This window comes from Sinocyclocheilus grahami, unplaced genomic scaffold (assembly GCF_001515645.1).
Source record: "Sinocyclocheilus grahami isolate Dianchi unplaced genomic scaffold, SAMN03320097.WGS_v1.1 scaffold545.1, whole genome shotgun sequence".
In the NCBI taxonomy this organism is placed as follows: Eukaryota; Metazoa; Chordata; class Actinopteri; order Cypriniformes; family Cyprinidae; genus Sinocyclocheilus; species Sinocyclocheilus grahami.
In genome coordinates, this window is record NW_015505724.1 from 287,291 (window position 1) to 309,896 (window position 22,606).

At 39.0% G+C, this 22,606-nt stretch overlaps 2 protein-coding genes and 1 non-coding gene across 3 annotated transcripts in view; 2 read left to right on the forward strand and 1 right to left on the reverse strand.

Moving 5' to 3' along the window:
- fbxw12 (F-box and WD repeat domain containing 12) overlaps positions 1-6,147 on the reverse strand; it is an 8,432-nt gene extending 2,285 nt beyond the window's left edge. Inside the window, exons 1-6 of the mRNA XM_016238697.1 lie at positions 5,942-6,147; positions 4,276-4,313; positions 3,985-4,154; positions 3,746-3,867; positions 3,397-3,603; positions 3,126-3,290 (exon numbers count right to left, since the gene is read on the reverse strand). Coding sequence (XP_016094183.1) covers positions 3,126-3,290; positions 3,397-3,603; positions 3,746-3,867; positions 3,985-4,154; positions 4,276-4,313; positions 5,942-6,037 — 798 coding nt within the window. The 5' untranslated portion in view covers positions 6,038-6,147. The remainder of the gene's footprint in view (positions 1-3,125; positions 3,291-3,396; positions 3,604-3,745; positions 3,868-3,984; positions 4,155-4,275; positions 4,314-5,941) is intronic.
- A 429-nt stretch (positions 6,148-6,576) lies between these two features.
- Positions 6,577-6,648, forward strand: trnam-cau (transfer RNA methionine (anticodon CAU)). The gene has a single exon. It is a non-coding gene; the product is annotated as a tRNA-Met (tRNA).
- Positions 6,649-11,034: 4,386 nt separating this feature from the next.
- On the forward strand, positions 11,035-22,381 carry wnt7ab (wingless-type MMTV integration site family, member 7Ab). Its single transcript, XM_016238704.1, has 4 exons — positions 11,035-11,282; positions 11,752-11,978; positions 14,572-14,843; positions 21,117-22,381. The coding sequence occupies exons 1-4, from the start codon at positions 11,212-11,214 to the stop codon at positions 21,597-21,599; spliced, it is 1,053 nt and encodes a 350-aa protein (XP_016094190.1). The 5' UTR covers positions 11,035-11,211; the 3' UTR covers positions 21,600-22,381.
- The last annotated feature ends 225 nt before the right edge of the window (positions 22,382-22,606 follow it).

Here is a 22,606-nt window from a genome sequence, read left to right on the forward strand (position 1 = left end):
GCTTATGAACAGCAATGATACAGTGTTAACTGGGTTACCGCTGTAAACAAAGCAGCGCTTATGAACAGCAATGATACAGTGTTTCCTGGGTTACCGCTGTAAACAAAGCAGCGCTTATGAACAGCAATGATACAGTGTTTCCTGGGTTACCGCTGTAAACAAAGCAGCGCTTATGAACAGCAATGATACAGTGTTTCCTGGGTTACCGCTGTAAACAAAGCAGCGCTTATGAACAGCAATGATACAGTGTTTCCTGGGAAAAGAAAATACCATCTAAACATTTCTAAAGACAGTTCCTCTCAGAGATAAATTCATATAAACTCCTACTCCAATTGTATAGCGATTTGTTTGGCATCTCAACCGATTTGAATCGTCACATATTTTAATCGATTTTTGACCGGCTCGCGGTTAATCGTTACATCCCTACCGCCGATGGATCATCAGCTTTCTGACAGACAGGCAACAGCTAGTGAGACTGGGGAAGCAGCTGCACCATCAGCACTGGCGCTCCTCAGGGTTCTGTCCTCTCCCCACTGCTCTTCTCCCTCTACACCAACAACTGCACCTTTACTGACCCCTCTGTCAAGCTCCTGAAGTTTGCAGACGACACCACACTCATCGGCCTCATCCAGGATGCTGATGAGTCTGCTTATAGAAGCGAGGTTGAGCAGCTGGCTGTCTGGTGCAGTCACAACAACCTGGAGCTGAACACACTCAAAACAGTGGAGATGATCGTGGACTTCAGGAGAAACCCCCCTGCACTCCCCACTCACCATCATGAACAGCACTGGAGTCATTCAGGTTCAGCAGCTGAGGACGCTCAACCTGCCACAGGAGCTGCTCACACAGTTCTAAACAGCCATCACTGAGTCTGTCCTGTGCACTTCAATAACCGTCTGGTTTGGCTCAGCTACAAAATCAAACATCAGAAGACCACAGAGGACAGTTCGGACTGCTGAGAGGATTATTGGTACCCTTCAAGAACTGTATACATCCAGAGTGAGGAAAAGGGCTCAGAAGGGCTGTCCGGTGTTACAGAGCCCCGAACAGCAGGACAGGAGGACAGGCAAAAGAACAGTTTCTTCCCCCAGGCAATCTACCTCATAAACAGTTAAATGTTCTCCCCTACTGTTCAATAAAAAGATGTGCAATACCACTTTTATTTACTTAATACTACCCTACATCTTCTTCCATTCCTTGTAAATTCTATTCTACTCCATCTATATACCACAACTGTACATACAAAACGTGTAGACAAAATAGATAACATAAATAAATAGACAAAAATACATATGTCTATTTTGTTCATATATCATTATTATATGTGTGTTGTTGTTGTCTCTGTGTACTGAAGCTTCTGTCACCAGAACAAATTCCTTGTATGTGCATTGTGCAAACACACTTGGCAATAAAGCTCTCTCTGATTCTGATTTGTCTTTTCACGTTTTATTCTACAGCACAAAATATATCAGTAATAACCCTTTGTGTTTTTTTCAAAGTTTTTACTTGTTTCAAAAATGCGGTTACTAACAAGTGGCTAAATAGAACTACAGAGGTATTATACTTCATCACACCGAACACAGACTCACTAGTCTCTTTCACAGCCTCATTGTGTTTAAAATCATTCTCCTGCAAACCATTCAAACTCAAAAACTAGGCTATATTTGTTCTTATTGAGTTTATATTCTATTCATTTATATCTCTTTAATTATGGCAATTGTATTTAGGCTTCAAAATTCATAAAAGTTGTGAAATGCTTAAGAATAATACATGTTTGTTGGTCACAGCTTATTGTGTTTTTGTCGAGGGAATCAAGGTGATGCAAACTGGCCAACATCATCACTGCAGCACTATACCAACACAACATAACAGTAACAACTAGGGCTGGGCGATATAGCTAAAACATGTATCAACGATATAATGTTTCATATCGTTCGGTATCGATAATTATTGACCTTTTTTAAAACAAAGAGCAATAGAACATTTTTTTTACATTTAACCACTGTATTTTTAATACATAATAAATATTTTTTGTTTTAACAGTCAAACACAAAATAAAAATTAAACAATAAACAAATATCTTGTTTCTAATGTTTTTATATGCAGACTAAATAGGTTAAACTTTTGTCTTGTCTCCCGAGGCCACAGGAGGGCGCAATGAGCAAAATAATGCAGCACATTATCAACGCAAGGAAATAACTGTCTATAAAAAAACATGCATTATGTCTAAATTAACTCATATAAATCAAATATAATTTCGTAAATTGCATAAACAAAACATGAATTTATGCATGGCTTAATCCAAAGAGCCGAAGCGCCATTCACACAGACTGCATTTAAAAACATATGAGACGCAGTGAAAAGGAATAAACCTCCACAAATTTGTGACGTGTTTTCTAAAAGTTTAAACTGTTTTAACTTTGCAAGGATTTCTATACATCTCTTCTGTGTCTAAAAAATGCGCTGAATATGCATTCTGTGTGAATGGCTTGGTTTCGGTTTTAACCTTCCTCGCATTGAGCTACTATATTTCTCTAATATTTTGAATGAATAACGCAGCAGCGGCGCGTCTCATGGGCTAGACTAACAAAACATTAAACTACAACGTCACTTACATCATCACCGCATCTCATGCTCCACTGATGCGCACCTAACATTCATTGTAATATTTTTGCCTTAAAATAATAAAATTTGAATAATATTCTTTTTTTTATTCACAATCTCATCACAGGCAGGCACAGCACTCATGTTCGTGTTTGTGTGTGCTGTCTGCGTCATTCTATGAAGCACTGCACAATACAATTTACAAACTAATGACTATAAGTAATTAAATTTTTTTGGAGATTATCACAAAATATTCTACACACACATATTCATATCCTAAGTATCTCAATCACAGTCAGTGGGTGATTGCTATGAATAGTGTATTTTTTTTCACTAAGAATTTGACTATCAAACAATTTTTGACAAATGAAGCTGCGATTACACACTTGTAGTTTCTGCAGAACTATACATCACATGGCAGCTCTGTTTGAAAGGTTTATATTGTTTTATTTCTGGAACCGTACTGCTGTGCTCTGTGTCACATCTGTTCCAACAATGGACTGAAATCAGCTTTGGCTTACCTTCGGGCTCAAGTCAAGGTTTTCTTTGGAGGCAGTGAATATCCATTTTTTATCTGGCGATGAGCGGAGGAGGTTTAAACTGAAGGAGTCGCACACCACATGCCTCGAGACCTCAGACAGCACAGGGCAAGTCAAGACCACCAGAGACCCTAGAACAGTTCCAACCTAAAAAAGTAAAAGATTTTCACTTAGGCCTGCAGCACATACTACTGATTCATTGTGCAATAACTACACATTTAGCAAAGAAGTCTGTTTATGCATTACAGCCTACCATGAGAAAAGAGCTGTCTTTGCTGTTGAATGACAGCAGTGTGGTCTTAGAGGATCCAGACTGGAAGCAGGCCACCTCCTCTCCAGTCGCAGCCTTCCAGGTTTTGATTGTTCCTGTGTTATCAGAACTAATAACAACCGACTGCACCGGATCAACTGTGATGTCCTGCATGGGGCTCTGAGCAGGACTTGACCATAAATTAACACCCTGCATGGAATATCAAATAAGATCATAGATGAATGCGTTTTTTGATTTTGGGGTGAAATATGCCTCAGGCATTTCTTGAGATCCAGATTCATTCCTGAACACTTTTAGGTCTCTGCCACATGAAAGAGAAAGCCTGTGGTACCTTGTGAATGTCCCATGCTTTGACTGTGCCGTCCGTAGATGCACTGCAGACCACTGGTGTCTGCTTCCAAACATCTGAGCAGCCGTCGTTTCCAACCAGGTATTCAAAACCAACAACCCTGCCTGTGCAATCACAGAAAGACTCATAAAGACAAAATCAACGGAGCAGACTTTCAATATTTATTTACACCAGCATTATAGCTATATGTTTGCTGAGCTCTTGAGGATGAGATCACTTGCCTTTATGGCCTCGTAGGCTTTTGCACGTGTAGTCCGCACAGGACCTGCCTGTTTTCATCTTCATCTCCAGGTGAGAGCGGCGCAGGTAATAAGCCTTCCACGAGTGTGTTCCCGTGTCCGAGAGCAGCTGCGAAACATTGCAGAAACTCCATTTCTGCAGACACATTCTCCTACACAAGGATATGTTCTTAAGTGTCTCATCAGAAAATAACGGTGTAAAGCACAAGGTATAAAGTGATCATCAGCCTTTCAGCATTTTGCCCGTACAGATAATTATCTTTAGTGACTTACCTCCACAACCATGGAGTCTCTGCAGCATGATACCATTCCTAAACAAAAAGTGTATTTTCATGTATTTTGTAGTGGGGTCCAAAAGTCTGTCCACTAGTGAAAATGCTTCTATTTTTCTCAAAAAATACATAAATATATTATAAATAAATGAATACATACATATAGGACTACATGATAACCTTCGCATCACTGTGTCCAGAATGACTGCGCAATTATAATAAAGCTGATCTAAAGTATAAGTATGTTTATTTTACACATTTATCATTTTTCAAATTATTTCAAATTTCTTACATATTAATTAGAATAAATAAAAATGATATATATCGGCTTTATATCGGCCACCCTGCGCTCTAAGATATCGGCATCGGTTGTCAAAAGAAAAACAATATCGGTCGACCACTACAAAAACTAAACAAACACATATGCAAACTGTTTAAAAATATTTTGTTTAAAGGTCCACATAAAAAGTAGATTGTTCTCACTGTGCAGGGTTAAATTATTTGTGCGAAAGTTTTAATTTAGAACTAAAAATATACTGAGTGCACCTTTAAGCAGCGGACAGCTCGTGTGGCTGAACATGTGCCTCGTACACTTCGAAGCTCGAACCCAGCCCAAAACTGCATCTGTAGCTGCTTCATCAGTAGCTGCTACTGCTTCATCAGTAGCTGCTGCTTCTGTAGCTGCTACTGCTTCATCAGAAGCTGCTTCATCAGTAGCAGCTACTGATGAAGGAGCTTCTGGTGAAACAGCAACTGATGAAGCAGCTACTGATGAAGGAGCTTCTGGTGAAACAGCAACTGATGAAGCAGCTACTGATGAAGGAGCTTCTGGTGAAACAGCAACTGATGAAGCAGCTACTGATGAAGGAGCTTCTGGTGAAACAGCAACTGATGAAGCAGCTACTGATGAAGGAGCTTCTGGTGAAACAGCAACTGATGAAGCAGCTACTGATGAAGGAGCTTCTGGTGAAACAGCAACTGATGAAGCAGCTACTGATGAAGGAGCTTCTGGTGAAACAGCAACTGATGAAGCAGCTACTGATGAAGGAGCTTCTGGTGAAACAGCAACTGATGAAGCAGCTACTGATGAAGGAGCTTCTGGTGAAACAGCAACTGATGAAGCAGCTACTGATGAAGGAGCTTCTGGTGAAACAGCAACTGATGAAGCAGCTACTGATGAAGGAGCTTCTGGTGAAACAGCAACTGATGAAGCAGCTACTGATGAAGCAGTAGCAGCTACTGATGAAGCAGTAGCAGCTACAGAAGCATCAGTAGCTGCTGCTTCTGTAGCTGCTACTGCTTCATCTGTAGCTACTTCATCAGTAACTGCTTCATCAGAAGCTGCTTCATCAGTAGCTGCTACTGCTTCATCAGAAGCTGCTTCATCAGTAGCTGCTGCTTCTGTAGCTGCTACTGCTTCATCAGTAGCTGCTTCATCAGTAGCTGCTGCTTCTGTAGCTGCTGCTGCTTCATCAGTAGCTGCTTCATCAGTAGCTGCTGCTTCTGTAGCTGCTGCTGCTTCATCTGTAGCTGCTTCATCAGTAGCTGCTACTTCTGTAGCTGCTGCTGCTTCATCTGTAGCTGCAGAGCTGCACTGTTCTAGAAGCGGCTGGTTCAGAATTGGGGCCGACGCCTACTTATATGAATCCTCATTCAGTGTGGCTTACCTTACAGACGGTGGATGCTCTGATTAAATCTTCATCATGAAGAAGTGAGAAGACACTGATCAGACAGTCCAGAGGTAAACTTTGGCGCATCTCCATTTCTACAGTTCTCACAGTCCTGCCACTGCACTGTCGCCGACCTGCTACTTTCAGTTTCGTGCGTGGGGACGTCGTGGTGACGCATTCTACGGAACAACGTCAGGGACACACATCACGTTGACTGTAAACGTAGATATTATTGTGAGCACGCATATCTATGATTGTGAGCGTGTTTAACATAAAATACTGATTGCGCAATAATTTCATCATTTTGTAAAGTCTCGAAATATTAAACCTACTGAAATGTCATTAAAGTATCTCAATTTAATCAATGACAAAAAATTACTAAAGTCTAGTACACAGTCTACTGTACGTTAACCGTATTCGGTGTTGAACATTTATTATGTTATTGTCATTATTTGTATCAACTTTAAAATAATCAAACGGTGTGTTTAAAGTAAAACACTGTACAGTGCTGCGATTAAAGAAAATAAAGGATACGAGATATGTAGCGGAGTTCATCATTCAAAGCAGAAATAGTGGACTATGGTGCCTTCGAAAGGATAAGAGGTCAAGTTTCCGGAACTGTCCTCGTCTTCAGCAGAGTGGCGCAGCGGAAGCGTGCTGGGCCCATAACCCAGAGGTCGATGGATCGAAACCATCCTCTGCTAAGCATTGATTTTATTTATCCTGTAAGACGGGTGCTTATTGAACGTCTCGGAAAATCGACATGAAGGCTCACAAAGAGCAAATGTCAAGTAAAGGTGTAATCGTTTTTAACAAGTTGATAGAAAAATAACTGTAAATTAAAGCATAAAAATTGTATAGGCCTGCACCAAAATAGTTTGTAAACACCAAAGACCAGGGGCGTCATGCACTCATTATTTTTGAGGGGGCACGGGCACATAAAAATAAATTTATTTATTTTTTCCTGTTTATTCGAAACATTCCCAAATGCATTAACTATACCATGAAATATCTTGATTCTCACCTTTATATATTATGTTGATCTATAGTGAGCGATGGTCAAAGTAACCTAATAATGTAGTCTATTAACTAGGCATAAAATCCTGTCTGTTTACTTAATTAACAGATGCATAACATATTTTTAATACGAATGACTTTATATTTAATGTGAATGTAACACTGAAAGTTAATGGGAATAAAAACAAGTTAGGCTACTAATCATAACACTTTCATTGTACAGAAAGAGAGCAAAGAACATTTTCACTGACAGTCTAGCATTCTCAAAAACTCCCAGTAAAAGCACTGAAGCTGTTTACACTGTGACATTAATATCTTACAGGTTCGTACACACATTTGCACTTTGTTGTTTCTAATGAGAGAATTCGCCAGAAAGAGGTATTCAGTCAGAGAGCGGGTGAAGCAAACACGGCATTTAGCGATGACTCACCTGATCGCCTCTGATTGGCCATTGCACTCATAAGCTCAACAGCATGGTGTGTGATTGGTTACTGCGCAGTGCAGTGAGACGCAAACGCGTCTGTCTCCGGCTCAGCGCCAGCAGCGAGCGCAGGTTTGAATGTAGCAGCTGATGATGATGTGACGCGCTGAACGTTCTAATCACGCCGGGTGTGATTGTATTAAATATAGAAAATATTACTTGGCTATTTTTGGTCTTTTGGAAGCTGCATTCAAAATCCACTTGGCTCAAAATCACTGTGAATGGGCATGATGCCTCTGCCAGAGACGTGCTGGAAGAGATGAAGGGACTAGCCAGAGATGTTCAAGTCCATTGCCCCCGCAATTAAGTAACAAATAAGTAAAATGATAGCTTGCATAAGTAAAATGATAGCATTAATACCTTAAATATTCTGAATTTAATTCCATTTTATTTAATTTTCCCTGAAACCATAACATTACAAAGCCATGTGATTGTGAACTGTAGACCTAAACATGATCAGTTATTGGCTGGTTGAGTAGACTGACAGTACAAGCAGCCTGTTCAACAGCAGACCATCTGTGAGGTGACTCCACTAATATACACCATGCTCAAGCCAATAAAACAGATAATGTACACTGAACAAAATTATAAACGCAACACTTTTGCTTTTGCCCCCATTTTTCACGAGCTGAACTCAAAGATCTAAGACTTTTTCTATGTACACAAAAGGTCTCTCAAATATTGTTCACAAATCTGTCTAAATCTGTGTTAGTGAGCACTTCTCCTTTGCCGAGATAATCCATCCACCTCACAGGTGTGGCATATCAAAATGCTGATTAGGCAGCATGATTATTGCACAGGTGTGCCTTAGGCTGGCCACAATAAAAGGCCACTCTAAAATGTGCAGTTTTACTGTATTGGGGGGTCCGAAAACCAGTCAGTATCTGCTGTGACCACCATTTGCCTCACGCAGTGCAACACATCTCCTTCGCATAGAGTTGATCAGGTTGTTGATTGTGGCCTGTGGAATGTTGGTCCACTCCTCTTCAATGGCTGTACGAAGTTGCTGGATATTGGCAGGAACTGGAACACGCTGTCGTATACGCCGATCCAGAGCATCCCAAACATGCTCCGCATGGTGACATGTCCGGTGAGTATGCTGGCCATGCAAGAACTGGGATGTTTTCAGCTTCCAGGAATTGTGTACAGATCCTTGCAACATGGGGCCGTGCATTATCATGCTGCAACATGAGGTGATGGTCGTGGATGAATGGCACAACAATGGGCCTCAGGATCTCGTCACGGTATCTCTGTGCATTCAAAATGCCATCAATAAAATGCACCTGTGTTCGTTGTCCATAACATACGCCTGCCCATACCATAACCCCACCGCCACCATGGGCCACTCGATCCACAACGTTGACATCAGCAAACCGCTCACCTACACGACGCCATACACGCTGTCTGCCATCTGCCCTGTACAGTGAAAACCGGGATTCATCCGTGAAGAGAACACCTCTCCAAAGTGCCAGATGCGTTTGCTCACTCAAGTCTGTTACGATGACAAACTGCAGTCAGGTCGAGACCCCGATGAGGACGACAGGCATGCAGATGAGGTTCCCTGAGATGGTTTCTGACAGTTTGTGCAGAAATTCTTTGGTTATGCAAACCGATTGTTGCAGCAGCTGTCCGGGTGGCTGGTCTCAGACAATCTTGGAGGTGAAGATGCTGGATGTGGAGGTCCTGGGCTGGTGTGGTTACACGTGGTCTGCGGTTGTGAGGCCGGTTGGATGTACTGCCAAATTCTCTGAAACGCCTTTGGAGACGGCTTATGGTAGAGAAATGAACATTCAATTCATAGGCAACAGTTCTGGTGGACATTCCTGCAGTCAGCATGCCAATTGCACGCTCCCTCAAAACTTGCGACATCTGTGGCATTGTGCTGTGTGATAAAACTGCACATTTTAGAGTGGCCTTTTATTGTGGCCAGCCTAAGGCACACCTGTGCAATAATCATGTTGTCTAATCAGCATCTTGATATGCCACACCTGTGAGGTGGATGGATTATCTCGGCAAAGGAGAAGTGCTCACTAACACAGATTTAGTCAGATTTGTGAACAATATTTGAGAGAAATAGGCCTTTCGTGTACATAGAAAAAGTCTTAGATCTTTGAGTTCAGCTCATGAAAAATGGGGGCAAAAACAAAAGAGTTGCATTTATAATTTTGTTCAGTGTAGATTTCTACTTTTCAAGAAGAAAAGTAGCTATTTAAGAGTATACTTACTCTTAAAATGATGAAGAAAATCTCCTTATTTTGTTAATGATAATGTTACATAAAATATAACATTTTACAAAAGAGTGTCAGTATCAGAGAAATCTTTGACCATGCACACAGCTCTCCAGACATCCCCTCACTATTACTGCAGTGACCGTCAAGTTAGTGTGCGGCTGACTGGAGCACAGAGTACAGTAATGAAAAGACATCTTGTCTTGAATGGTGCCCAACAGGAAAGACACTCAACTGAAGCTGAGCTGAGGAAAACTAATTATTTGCTAAGTGACAATATGTGCTCTCTTACTGTGAAATTATATAGGGACAATACAAACTTTACAGTCACAGATTTCATCTGACCAACATTTATATATATTTTTAGCTGTCTTTTTGCCAATTTTGAAAAGGATTTTTTAAAACTACAGCTATAAACAGTTAAACAATATTTGATCATAATAATGATGATACATAATAGTACATCTATTTATACTATTTCTCTACAAAAGATTTTAGAACTTTCTGATATTTAGCCATTCTGTGAAAGCTAGATAGTTAATGTCAACAATGGCTCTCTGGGCAAAAATGTGGGAGAATTGACCATAACTAAGACAATCAACCTTTTTAAAGCATACAGACAAGTTGCGTTTTCACAAATCTGGCACTCGAGATATTGATTAAGCCAGTAGGGGGAGTGATTGCGAAAGGTTTTTAGAATTGATGAACAATACTGCTAATGTAAGCTGCTATAAATTAAAGAATGAGTTTTTAAGATTGGGAGTTGTGCCTTTCTCAGGAGTATAGAGAATAAACGGACAGACATCCGACTCTCAGGTCTTTTCTCAAATCTGAAGCACCTGTAGTTTACCTTCCAGGCTTCTACAACACTCCTAAACCACATCAAAATACGCCTGACAGCTGCCTGGTTATTCCTAGTTTATCATCAAGAACGCCACCTGGACACTTAACAGTACTTTACAGAAAACTAACACAGATTTAACTTTAAAAAAAAAAGTTGAACACAGGTTTTGATACAGTCATATTTGCTTATTCTACATTTTATGTGCACTTTGAAAGCAAGTGTCACTTCTAAACTCAGCTTAACAATTCACATTGATTCACTGATACAAATGTGCAAAATCCCCTGTAATGTTGAGACATGTTAAGGAGTGCTTTAACTGATTATTAAACTAACTGCTATCTGCATGACGGGCTGTGTCTAATGGTTTGTTGTTATTAATAGTGCATGTGAATAAAAGCAGACACACGACTTCTGTGATGCATATGAGATTGTATGGGTGGGCTCAGCGGCCCTTAAGAACACGCCCAGATATATAAAGTAGAGGAGGAGGATGAAGGGTCAGATCTGCTCTACCTGTGCGCTATGCGCGCTCGACACGAGCTGGACACACCTTGACGGTGGATCTACATATGCGGCCAAAAGTGTCTTTGCTGGAAAACCTGGTTATTTCAAACGGACTTTAATTGCTGATAGACTGACCATTCCATTTGAAAGCTCCGTTTCTCGTTACCTTGGAGCGAAACGAGACAGGGCCATCATGAGCAGAAGATCACGACGCTGGATATTTCACATTTTCCTTTGTCTCGGAATAATCTACTTGAAAATGGGGTGAGCTGTGGGAAAAGCACACAAATGCACTATTAATGTTGTTAGACTAATTAATGCTGCCTGGTGTCTTTTCTGCATTAGACGAACCTACTGCTCTGTATATTTGTCTACTTTTCCAGTTGCAGCAGAAGTTAATTTCATGGATATTTTACCGCAATTATAGCGCGACAAAGTAAAATAAATCGTTTTTATTCAGTGAGAAAGGCACTTTTTTGGAGTATAAGCCGTTTAAATAATGATGCTTTCCAAAGGCACTGAAGGATCTGCTGCGCACTTCGCAGGGATCTTTGGAAACATCCCATGGACAGCCACTGGACGCCTTCGGTGCGCTCGCGCGGGGTGTCCGCTGGTCATGACTGCGGCGGAGGCTGTTGTGCAATATTAGCTCTTTATCTTTTTGGTATCCAATATTCGTTTGATCAGCAACCAAATGTTAAAAATGAAGACGTTCTTCTCTGATCAATTGCAGGGGATTCTCCACCGTGCTGGCGCTGGGAGCGAGCATCATATGCAGCAAGATCCCGGGACTGGCGCCCAGGCAGCGCATCATCTGTCAGAGCCGGCCGGACGCGCTCATCGTGATCGGGCAGGGCGCGCAGATGGGCATCAACGAGTGCCAGTTCCAGTTCAAGCACGGCCGCTGGAACTGCTCCGCGCTCGGCGAGAGGACCGTCTTCGGAAAAGAGCTGAGAGTGGGTATGTTGGAAGTCTCCTCTCGTATGTCTAAAACAGCATTTGGGGGAATCTGGAAAGTAGTGTTGCTTAGTATAGGCTCAGAGGGAAGTGTTTCCTAATCTGGTTACGGATTATACAGTTTGTTTAAGTTTGGGTAAAACAGTAACCTCCTTTACTAGTCCCAGTTCATAGGCAACGTTATAAAGATCGACCGGTTCAAGTTTTCAAGATTTCCGTGCCACATGCCTGAAATGTCTGGCAGATGAGATACATGAGCGTGTTTCTTCCCTGCGGTCATGTATGCGCTCCAAAACATCTCAGAAACCAGTCATTAAAGATGGGAATATATATATATATATATATATATATATATATATATATAAAGCTTAAATAAAAGATATAGGTTCAGCAAACAACCCTCTTCTAGTAGAGAATATTTTGGAGAACCATCTTTAATTGCTGTATAGTTCTTTGGAGATGAAAAGCTCTTGCGGTTTTTGCAGTATTTAGGTTTCATAGTCCCTTAAAGCACCAGCAGATGGTTCTTGTTGAACCTTTATTTTTAAGAGTATGGCCCCTCTTTTCTGACTGAAAGCCATCTCAGAGTTTGGTATTAACATGGTTTATGCATGTATCAGTGTTTGGTATTTGCAGCCTGAAGAGTTTTGATAAGATGTTACCTGAGACAAACGGACTTTTACTTTGTCAATCCAACCGGTTTAAGAATAAGGCACAGCTGCTGTATCAGAAAAGTTCATGAGGTCTAAACTCAATCTGAGGAAAGTTAACAGAGACAAATCTGGGTAAAGAAACACGAGTGTACTGGTGAATATATGTATGCTCCTAATATTGTGTTTAGTGTCTGAGAGACACTTCAAATGACTCAATAAACAGACCATTCTTGTAGCACACTTAGACTCATACATCTTTACTTTTCATAATCTTATGAGAACGTACTAAATTCGTTTGTAAACAATTTGCAAAACAACTTAACTAGCTTCAAAAGTCCAGGATGAAAATGTTACAGTAGTTCTGTATGAAAGCTCAGATATAAAACATAAACATAAAAACATAAAACCAATGAATTTTCACAAGTTTTTCTGATTGACTGATTGGTGTATAATGTGATGTGCGCTTGCAATAATAAAGCAGTGTTATTTGATTAAATTACAGCCACATTTCTGAATACTGCTTGTCTACCGGGTGATACAAGAGTGGGTTAAAGGGTAACTTTACTATAAAATCCCATTAGTTAACTTTAGTTAACGCATTACCTGACATTAACTAACAACAAGAAATAATTTGTTACCATATTTATTCATTTTTCTTAATGTTAATAACAATACAGCTGTTCATTGTTAGTTCAGGTTAGCTCAGGTCTGTTAAATAGAATCAACAGATACCATTTTTAATTTGAATAATGCAGTAATAGATGTTGAAATGAACATGATCTAAGATTAATAAATGCTTTGGAAGTATTTTTCATTGTTAGTTCATGGTAGCTGATGTAGTCAATGTTGGAAAATGTTAACGGTTAAAGTTAAAATAATATACATTATGTTTCTTGATTCAACATTTTGAAGGAAAAAGAACAGACTGTCTCAACACAACATGAGAGAAATCACATTTTTGACTATATGTTTATTTATCTGTATTGTGTTAACATGGATGACAGCTCTAATTTACAGTTTGAGTTAATGCCGATTAAGCAAATACAGTGGTGTCTGTCAGTGATTTATGGAGAAGCTTTGAGTGATAACCTCAGGAAGTGTAGTTCATTCGTTTCTTCACAGACGAAGCAGATCATCTCATGAACAGCTAACTTGGCAATAAACGTCTAATACACAACACTATTTATACATTTATTTATTTAACACCTCTTTTTACATTTCCTTGCATTTGTACATAACACACCTGCACACACAAATACCGTCTGTTGTCTACTTTGTATATTGCATATTGCATATTGTGTATTTTTTATTTTTTTGTAAATTGTTATTTCTGATTTACTTATCCTATTTTTATTCTTTTTATTATCTGTGTCTTGTCTTGTCACTGTGATTCTGTTTGTGCTGTGGAAGCTTCTGTCACCAAAACAAATTCCTCGTATCCTCGTAAACATACCTGGCAATAAAGCTCTTTCTGATTCTGATTCTGATTTTTATTCTGATTCTGATTCTAGATCATTAGTTCTTTCCTTTCAGCTCATTCATAGAGCATCACTTGTTCCCCCAGGGCTATTTTGCCTAACAAATGTTCTTTTTTTGTAACACATTCAAAATACTACCTACCTATGATTTTTTTTTTTACAAAAAGTACAGACTTATTATACTGACTACAAAATCGTCGGCACATAACTATTTTGTAAACACATATGCATTAGTGGTCAAAGAGATTTGGACATCGATCTGACGTGATGCATGTCAGCAGTTCATTTGTTCAATGTACTTTATTTTAAAATGTGTATTTTGAGTTTCTAACCACATTAAATGATTCACTAATGCAGATATTTGATGCTTTATTTGAAGTACTTGATTTGCATCCATTACTGTGATTGTCGTAATATACAGTGCTATGATGTTATAAAGTCTGTGTTCTCTCTCTGTGTTCACAGGCAGTAAAGAGGCTGCGTTCACGTACGCCATCATCGCAGCAGGAGTGGCTCATGCCATCACAGCTGCCTGCACGCAGGGAAACCTCAGCGACTGCAGCTGTGACAAAGACAAGCAGGGCTTCCACGGTCATGCCGACGGCTGGAAATGGGGCGGCTGCTCGGCAGACATCCACCACGGCCTGGGCTTCTCCAAAGTCTTTATGGACGCCAGAGAGATCAAACACAGCGCCAGGACGCTTATGAATCTGCATAACAACGAAGTAGGGCGAAAGGTATGTGTTCAATTATACAAGCAATGTATTGGCTTGGCTTTGTATGTTTCCTGTAAATAAAGACAGTCAGACATCTTCAGTTTCGAGCGCTTCCTTTTAGGGAACAGCTGACCCAACCCAATCTCATGGAAAACTATTTTACCAGGTGAATATGTTGTAAGAATCCGAACAATTCACAATGGTACGACTTTTAGAAAAACAGTAAGCATGAAGATCCACCCCTAAACATAACCGTCACTGAGGCATTGGTATATTTTACCAAAACGTATGAATGAGATAGCCACCAATTCACCAAAATGTAAAACAGTTATGAATTGCCTTGTTGGTTAACTCAAAAATGAAACATTTACTTACTCTTGTGTTGTGCTGTATGACTTTCTTTCTTTTGTGGAACACAAAAGGAGTTTTGTTTTGTTTTTCCATACACCAAGAGCATACGGTGACTAGTGACCAAAAAGGACAAAAACACCATAAATATTTTTAAAGTAGTCCATACTTGCATCTGGATTCATGCGATATAGCTAACAGACATGGGGCCAGACTTACTAACAGCTTGTACCAGTGCAAACCCACTTCTGACTAAACAACTACTGTCAGGATTTCCTAAAGACATGCAGTGAAACACTAGCAGTGAGAAGGCACGGACACATGCTGCATGCTTATACTATGCCCTAAAAGTATGCACTTTTGTTGTGAAGAAAAAGCACATACTTTTGAGTGTGTAGTAGAAAAGTAGGCAAGCTTTGGGACAAACGTTCATGTCATACAATTGCATTTGTGTTGTGCTGTATGACTTTCTTTCTTTTGTGGAACACAAAAGGAGTTTTGTTTTGTTTTTCCATACACCAAGAGCATACGGTGACTAGTGACCAAAAAGGACAAAAACACCATAAATATTTTAAAAGTAGTCCATACTTGCATCTGGATTCATGCGATATAGCTAACAGACATGGGGCCAGACTTACTAACAGCTTGTACCAGTGCAAACCCACTTCTGACTAAACAACTACTGTCAGGATTTCCTAAAGACATGCAGTGAAACACTAGCAGTGAGAAGGCACGGACACATGCTGCATGCTTATACTACGCCCTAAAAGTATGCACTTTTGTTGTGAAGAAAAAGCACATACTTTTGAGTGTGTAGTAGAAAAGTAGGCAAGCTTTGGGACAAACGTTCATGTCATACAATTGCATCTCTGACACATAGTTATGTTAAACTGGCCTGTCAATTATCTTGTCAAAGTTCACATCTTCCACATTTCATTTCATTTAACTTCCGACCGTATAGAAGAGAAAACAAGTAGCACGTTGATCTGCCGAACACTGTGGGTCTTTCATGCAGAGAACTCTGCTCATATTTTTTTTGCATAATGATGCATTTAAAAGTTAATGACCAAAAAGATGTTTGTCAACAGTCAACATTGTTGTTGCAGATTAAATATAACACAGATAAGATTAAATAGATGTTTTTTTACCAGGTTAAATGTTGATTAGTGGACCATTTTCCAGTAGAGAAGTCAGAAAACCAAGATGGACGCGTCCATTGTTAGCAATACCAGTCGATTAAAAACACATAAAAAGCAGTATTTTGCACAGATAACACCATAGTATCATGTTGGATAGTACTGTGTGCACCACTGAGACACAGACAAACATAAGTGCTAATAAATATATTACTACTGTTTCTCTTCTGTTGATGCACTGAGCAGCCACATTGGATTCTGAAGTTGGAGTTGTTGTGATTCCACCGACATCCCGAGTCGGAACTCCAACTTGGGAGGGCGTTCCAGTTAAAAGTTCCTACTGGGAACTTGGAATTTCCAACTTCCATGTACAAATGGAACGCAGCATTAGTAACTCAAACCCCTTTATCTAAACCTGTCTACTAGCCACCATATTTGTAGTTTTTTTAAAATGCTTTTTATTTGTCTTTGTAGTTCTGAACCGAATCCTTTGCCAATGCACAATGGATTGTGGCCATCAGAGTGTGCACAGATCCACACTTCAAAAATCTACCTGAAAGAGTAGGCCATCTTTGGACTTTTGGCATACTGTTTTCAACATACTCTGCTTTAGGACACACTTATTCTAATCTCACATACTATTTAGGATGGATAATATGCACATTGGGAAGCAAGGACAGTTATTTTAATGGCTGACCTTATTACGTATGCATTTGTTGTTTATGCATATTCGAGCTTGGTGTGTCATGTTCAGCAATGAGACACATGATATTTGGCCATGCCTGGTCGTGTCAAGTCTGAAAGTGAGCATGTGGGTGAGTAAATGACCAAATTTTCATTTTTGGGTGAAGTATTCCTTTAAGAGGTATTATCTATCAGTGAAGTGATGTTTTGGTTACACTGAACGGATCAAGTGAAAGTCAAGTACAGGGAAGGATTCAGTAACTATGGCACTGCGGTTTGCAGCCGTCAACAATCCGGCACCGAAGCCAAGACTCGACTGGTGCAGCAATAATAGGAAGCTTTTAGAGGTAAGAGCAGAATAAGTGCTAGAGTTTGATTACAAATCAGATGAGCTCCAACACACCGAGCTCTGTGCAAATCCACTCCCATTTTCTGCTCAGTTTAATAGACATTGGATTACACCAGTATCCCCTATCGCTAGCTTTGATGGAAACATTTCATCTTTGATGCTGTGTTTATGTTTCAACTTTCAGTGCTCAAACCGCCGAAGATCCTAAAAGGCTTTTTCACTTTCACCTGCATTTAGAGGCCATGCTTTTTTCTGCGTATACATTTGTACGTTGTCTTTGATGTGGAATAAGTGATACAGTCCCTTAGGAAAAAGAAGTGTGCTTAAATGTATTGAATGTGCACTTGTAGTGTATATATATATATACATACAGTGTATATATACTGTATATATGTACATATATATATACAGTATATATATTTTTATTTAGTAAATATTATATTACCTGCAAATACAGTTTATATATATATATATATATATATATATATATATATATATATATATATATATATATATATATATATATAAACTGTATTTGCAGGTAATATAATATTTACTAAATAAAAGGCCACTACATTTTCATGACTATGTGTCTTAATGCACTTACTGTAAGTACAAAAAAAGTGTGCTTTGTAATAATGTCAAATTAACAGTTTTTCTTTAAGCTACATTTTAAGTTGAATGTTTTAAGAATCTTTTCCCATGCTTTAGCAAACTATGCTTATTTTGATATGTTGACTAGCATACTAAAGCACATGTAAAGTACTTGATTATTAGTTTAACTGTAGTTTGTTATTCACTATTACATTTAAAGTTAATGTATTTTAAATCTAATAAATCACTACAAATATGTATAATTAAATACAAATATTGTTTAACTAATACAGGACATACATGTTTCAATTACTGCTTCTCAGTACAATCGACAGTACATTTTAACCATATAAACCTAAATTTAACTAATTGCATGTAATATATATTTAAATATAATGCATTGTCACTTAATTGTAAATAACATGCAATCAAGTGTCCGAAAACATTACATTCAGTTCACACTTAATTATATTTATTTAAGGTATATGATTTCTGTACTAATCGTTCTTTTTAAAGGTGCTAAAGTGTATTTCTTTTTCACAATTTACAATTTGGTGTTTATGTAAATGAAAGAGCAAGTTGCATGATCTTTTGTCATGAGTTAAAGGAATAGTTCACCCAAAAGTACTCATTATGAAGCATGCTCTATATTTCAAGGCTTCTGAGGCTTATGGCACAGTTTAGACGTCAGTGTAGTCAAACATCATTGCTGCTTGAATGCCTCCTGACCAAACATCATTAACCTCAAATCTGTCGAATACTATTAGACATAAATTCCCTTTATCATCTAAGCAAGTCCCCAACAGGTCTGTCAGCTAAAGAGAGAGCCGAATAATCACAAGTTTAATGAGGGCTAAAGAAGCTTCCATCTTATGTCTGGCTTGTTCCACGTTTGGTCACAGAGAGCTGATTCGTGGCACCAACACCTCCACGCTGACATTGTGCAGCCAGCAGAAGGAGCCTTTTCTGTAGGCCGCGCTCATCCTCATACCATCTTATCTGAACAGCTAAACTGCCTCTTAGTGAACTGACTTACAGGATCATTCTAGCTGCAGGTTTTGTCTTGAACAAACTAAAAGAGGGCTCTGTTTGACTGTTCCCCTCCCTTTCTTAATTCATGCCAGCTATTGTAATGACGCTGGCTCATGGTGCCCATCTCTGAAGAACAGATAGCGGAAGGTCTTGGTGTTAGTCGCTGAGCTGATTTAGATTGGTGCCATTGTTGTTGGTATGTTGTGGGGGAAAATAACATTGTGTGCAATGACAAAACAGTTCTTGTACATTTGTTTTTTTAATGTGACGTCATGGAATGAGAAGATACTTCAGGGGCCAGTCTGTGACTTAGGAATTAGTTTGACTAACTAGTTGTTAACTAAGTTTTCCTTTTCAGATTCAAATGAGACCAGTTTACCTTTTTATGTACGTAATTTAAAAAAGTTGTGACCAGTCTTGAAGAGAAAAATTAGATTACTAATTTTAAGAGTAGTCTAAGCAGCTCATGCACAGATATCAGTTTGTGAATTCAAGCTTTGCTTTTGTTATTGCTTATACAGGGTTCATGATTTAAACAAGTAACATAAATATTAAACTAAGTAAGTAAGCTGTGGGCATGAAATAATCTTAGCCTTTTTTATCATGCAGATTTCCTCGCACTACATGTGGTAAAAATAATCAGAACACTTTTGCACCCGAATAAACCCCCCGAAAACCAACAACAGCACTGTGATAGCCAATTCTAGTTGTCCTTTTCCACGTTCTTTATGCAAATATGATGGTGTATCAACATATAATTGAGGATTTGTCACCTGCTTAAAGGCTGGAATACACTACATGACTTTTCACTAGAAGATGCATGATAGATGAAAACAGCATGTGTTCTGAGACCACCTCAAAATATCAAACATTTTTGATATCCTCTGACCAAATGGATTCAGAGTGCGAGCTATAAAATTGGGTAACACTTTATTTTGATAGTCCACTTTAGACATTCTACTAACTACACTGTAAAAAATGACCGTGAATTTAACGGTAAAAGACATTAAAAATGCTACAGTAAAAACCTGTTAAAAGGTTAAGGGTAAATTCCCCTACTATATACGGTGAAAAACTGTATTGGACATTAATAATTTACAGTGAATAACCGTTAATTGAATTCCCTGTGTTACATTTCAGATTTCAGTTTTTTTTGTTGTTGAAATAACTATGTTTCTATGTTTTTTCTTATCAGTTTTGTATATTAGGGTTGTATGTTACATCTAATGTTGGTAAATGAATGTTTATTGCATTATTTCAGTTTCATGTGTGTTACGATGATGGTGTTTAATGTTTGTGTGAATGACACTGTGCAGCTTCTATATATATTAATGTTTAAAAGCTGCTTGTGATGGGCTCTGGTTCATCATGTGACTTTCTCATCCCCATCTGCATTTGGTGGTTATCAGTGTATTACAAAGCTACAAAACAGAAAAAGGTTTCAGTACTTCAATGGGCTGGTATATTAACATTATATTAGTTAATGAAATTATGGTATTTAACGGTAAATATAAGTTAAAACCGTAAAACCTGAAATGTTGCTACCGTATTTTTTACGGTAAAATTCCGGCAACCACAGCTGCCGTTTTTTATACTGTAAATTTTACGGAATTTTGATTTTACAGTGTATGAGTAACTTTGCAACTACATCTCAACTAACTTTCATTAGAGTATTAGTAGACTGTTGGGTTACAGTTAGTAGAATAAGTTAACATTGCAAAGTTACTTACAGTCAGTAGAATGTGTGTTGTGGAGCATCAACATAATGTGTTAGCAGATATTAAGCAGATAGTCTTCTAATACTGTAATAACTGCTAGTCGACATGTAGTAGCAAAGTTATTTATAGTTAGCAGACTATCTAAAATGGACTATCAAAATAAAGTGAATATTGCTGTCTGTGCCAGTTACAGACTACGTGATGTTCTGTGAAACTGGTCAATTCTGAACGATCAAAATCTGCAGTCTGGCCTCTGATTCCTGCAGATTGTAAATTGGGCCAAAGTCATGCAGTGTAAGCCAGTCTTAAGTTCAAAGCAAACCTTTTCAGTCTGAACGTGAAATGACATTGCAAGCACAATGCCTTCCTCACAAAGAAGTACAATTTTGATGCATACTATTATATTATATTCCTGCTGCTGTGCTGGTCTCAGGTCCTGGAGAGGAGCATGCGGCTGGAGTGTAAATGCCACGGTGTGTCTGGATCCTGCACCACCAGAACCTGCTGGATGACCCTCCCAAAGTTTCGCGAGCTCGGCTACATCCTCAAAGACAAATACAGCCACGCCGTCCACGTGGAGCCAGTCAAAGCCACGCGGCACAAGCGGCCCACTTTCCTCAAGATCAAAAAGCCCTACTCGTACCGCAAGCCCATGGACACGGATCTGGTGTACATCGAGAAATCGCCCAGCTACTGCGAGGCGGACCCCGTGACGGGCAGCGTGGGCACTCAGGGCCGGGTGTGCAATAAGACACTGGTGCACCATCCCAACGGCTGCGAGCTGATGTGCTGCGGCCGCGGATACAACACACACCAGTATTCACGCGTCTGGCAGTGCCACTGCAAGTTCTTCTGGTGCTGCTACGTCAAATGCAACACTTGCAGCGAGAGGACAGAGGTGTACACATGCAAATGAGCGATGCTTATGCTTTTTGAGAGGGCCTTTCATCCTGACATTACTGTAAAAGATGACTTAATCAGGTGGCATTTGTTCTTTTGCACAAGACCTTACTACAGATATGCTTCCTTCACTTTAATGGAAGAACATAAAGATTTGTCTGGAGAAAGAATTGTGTGAGACGGAACGTGGAACTAAAAAGTGTAAACTACTGTACTTTTGATGCCACAGAGTTTTCTCCTCTTTCTTCACTAAATCTAGAGCGTTACTCCAGTCTGCAGGATCCTGAAACTGTCTGGATTAAAATAAGGCTCTCTTGTCTTTTACCTGCTGTTAAACCCATTACAACTGCACCTTGATTTAACCAGCGGAGCTACTGGGTCATGGACGTCTTGCAGGCATGCAGTGAAGCTTACAGCGATATTAACAAATAGATCAAAACAGCATGGTTCCAGAAGTAAGTTGAGATTTTAATTTGATTTCTAAAGAAAATTCCTAAAGAGAAAATGAACGGGGAAGTACTCCTGGAACCAAGGTTGCTGAAAATATGCACGATCACTGTCGTACTCTGTTGTGAAATTCTTCCAAACTGATTTTATTTATTTATTAAAAAACAATGTTGTTAACTGTAATTAATGAGACACTGGAAAGTGGATCTGCATCCCTTTATGAATACACTGAGATTTTGTATCTTCTGAAAGTATAGCTTTTTTAGTTTACATAATGCATTGTTAAAAAAACAAGCAATATTTTTTTCTATGAGAAATTTCCTGTATGCTGCTAGTCTGGAATAATCACATTTGCTGTAATATTAAGAAACTACTGACCACAAGCTTTTTGTAACTGGTATAGTGATAAATCCAGATGTAGAATTCACACTGAAAATATTGTTAAGAGAGTATATTTTGTGAAAGAATATTTTTATATGAATGTTTTATTTATACTTTACCATTTCTGAAAGCCACTCCGTTTGCATTATGCAGTCATTTTAATTTGTGGGTGACAAAGTTGGAATGTGGATGTTA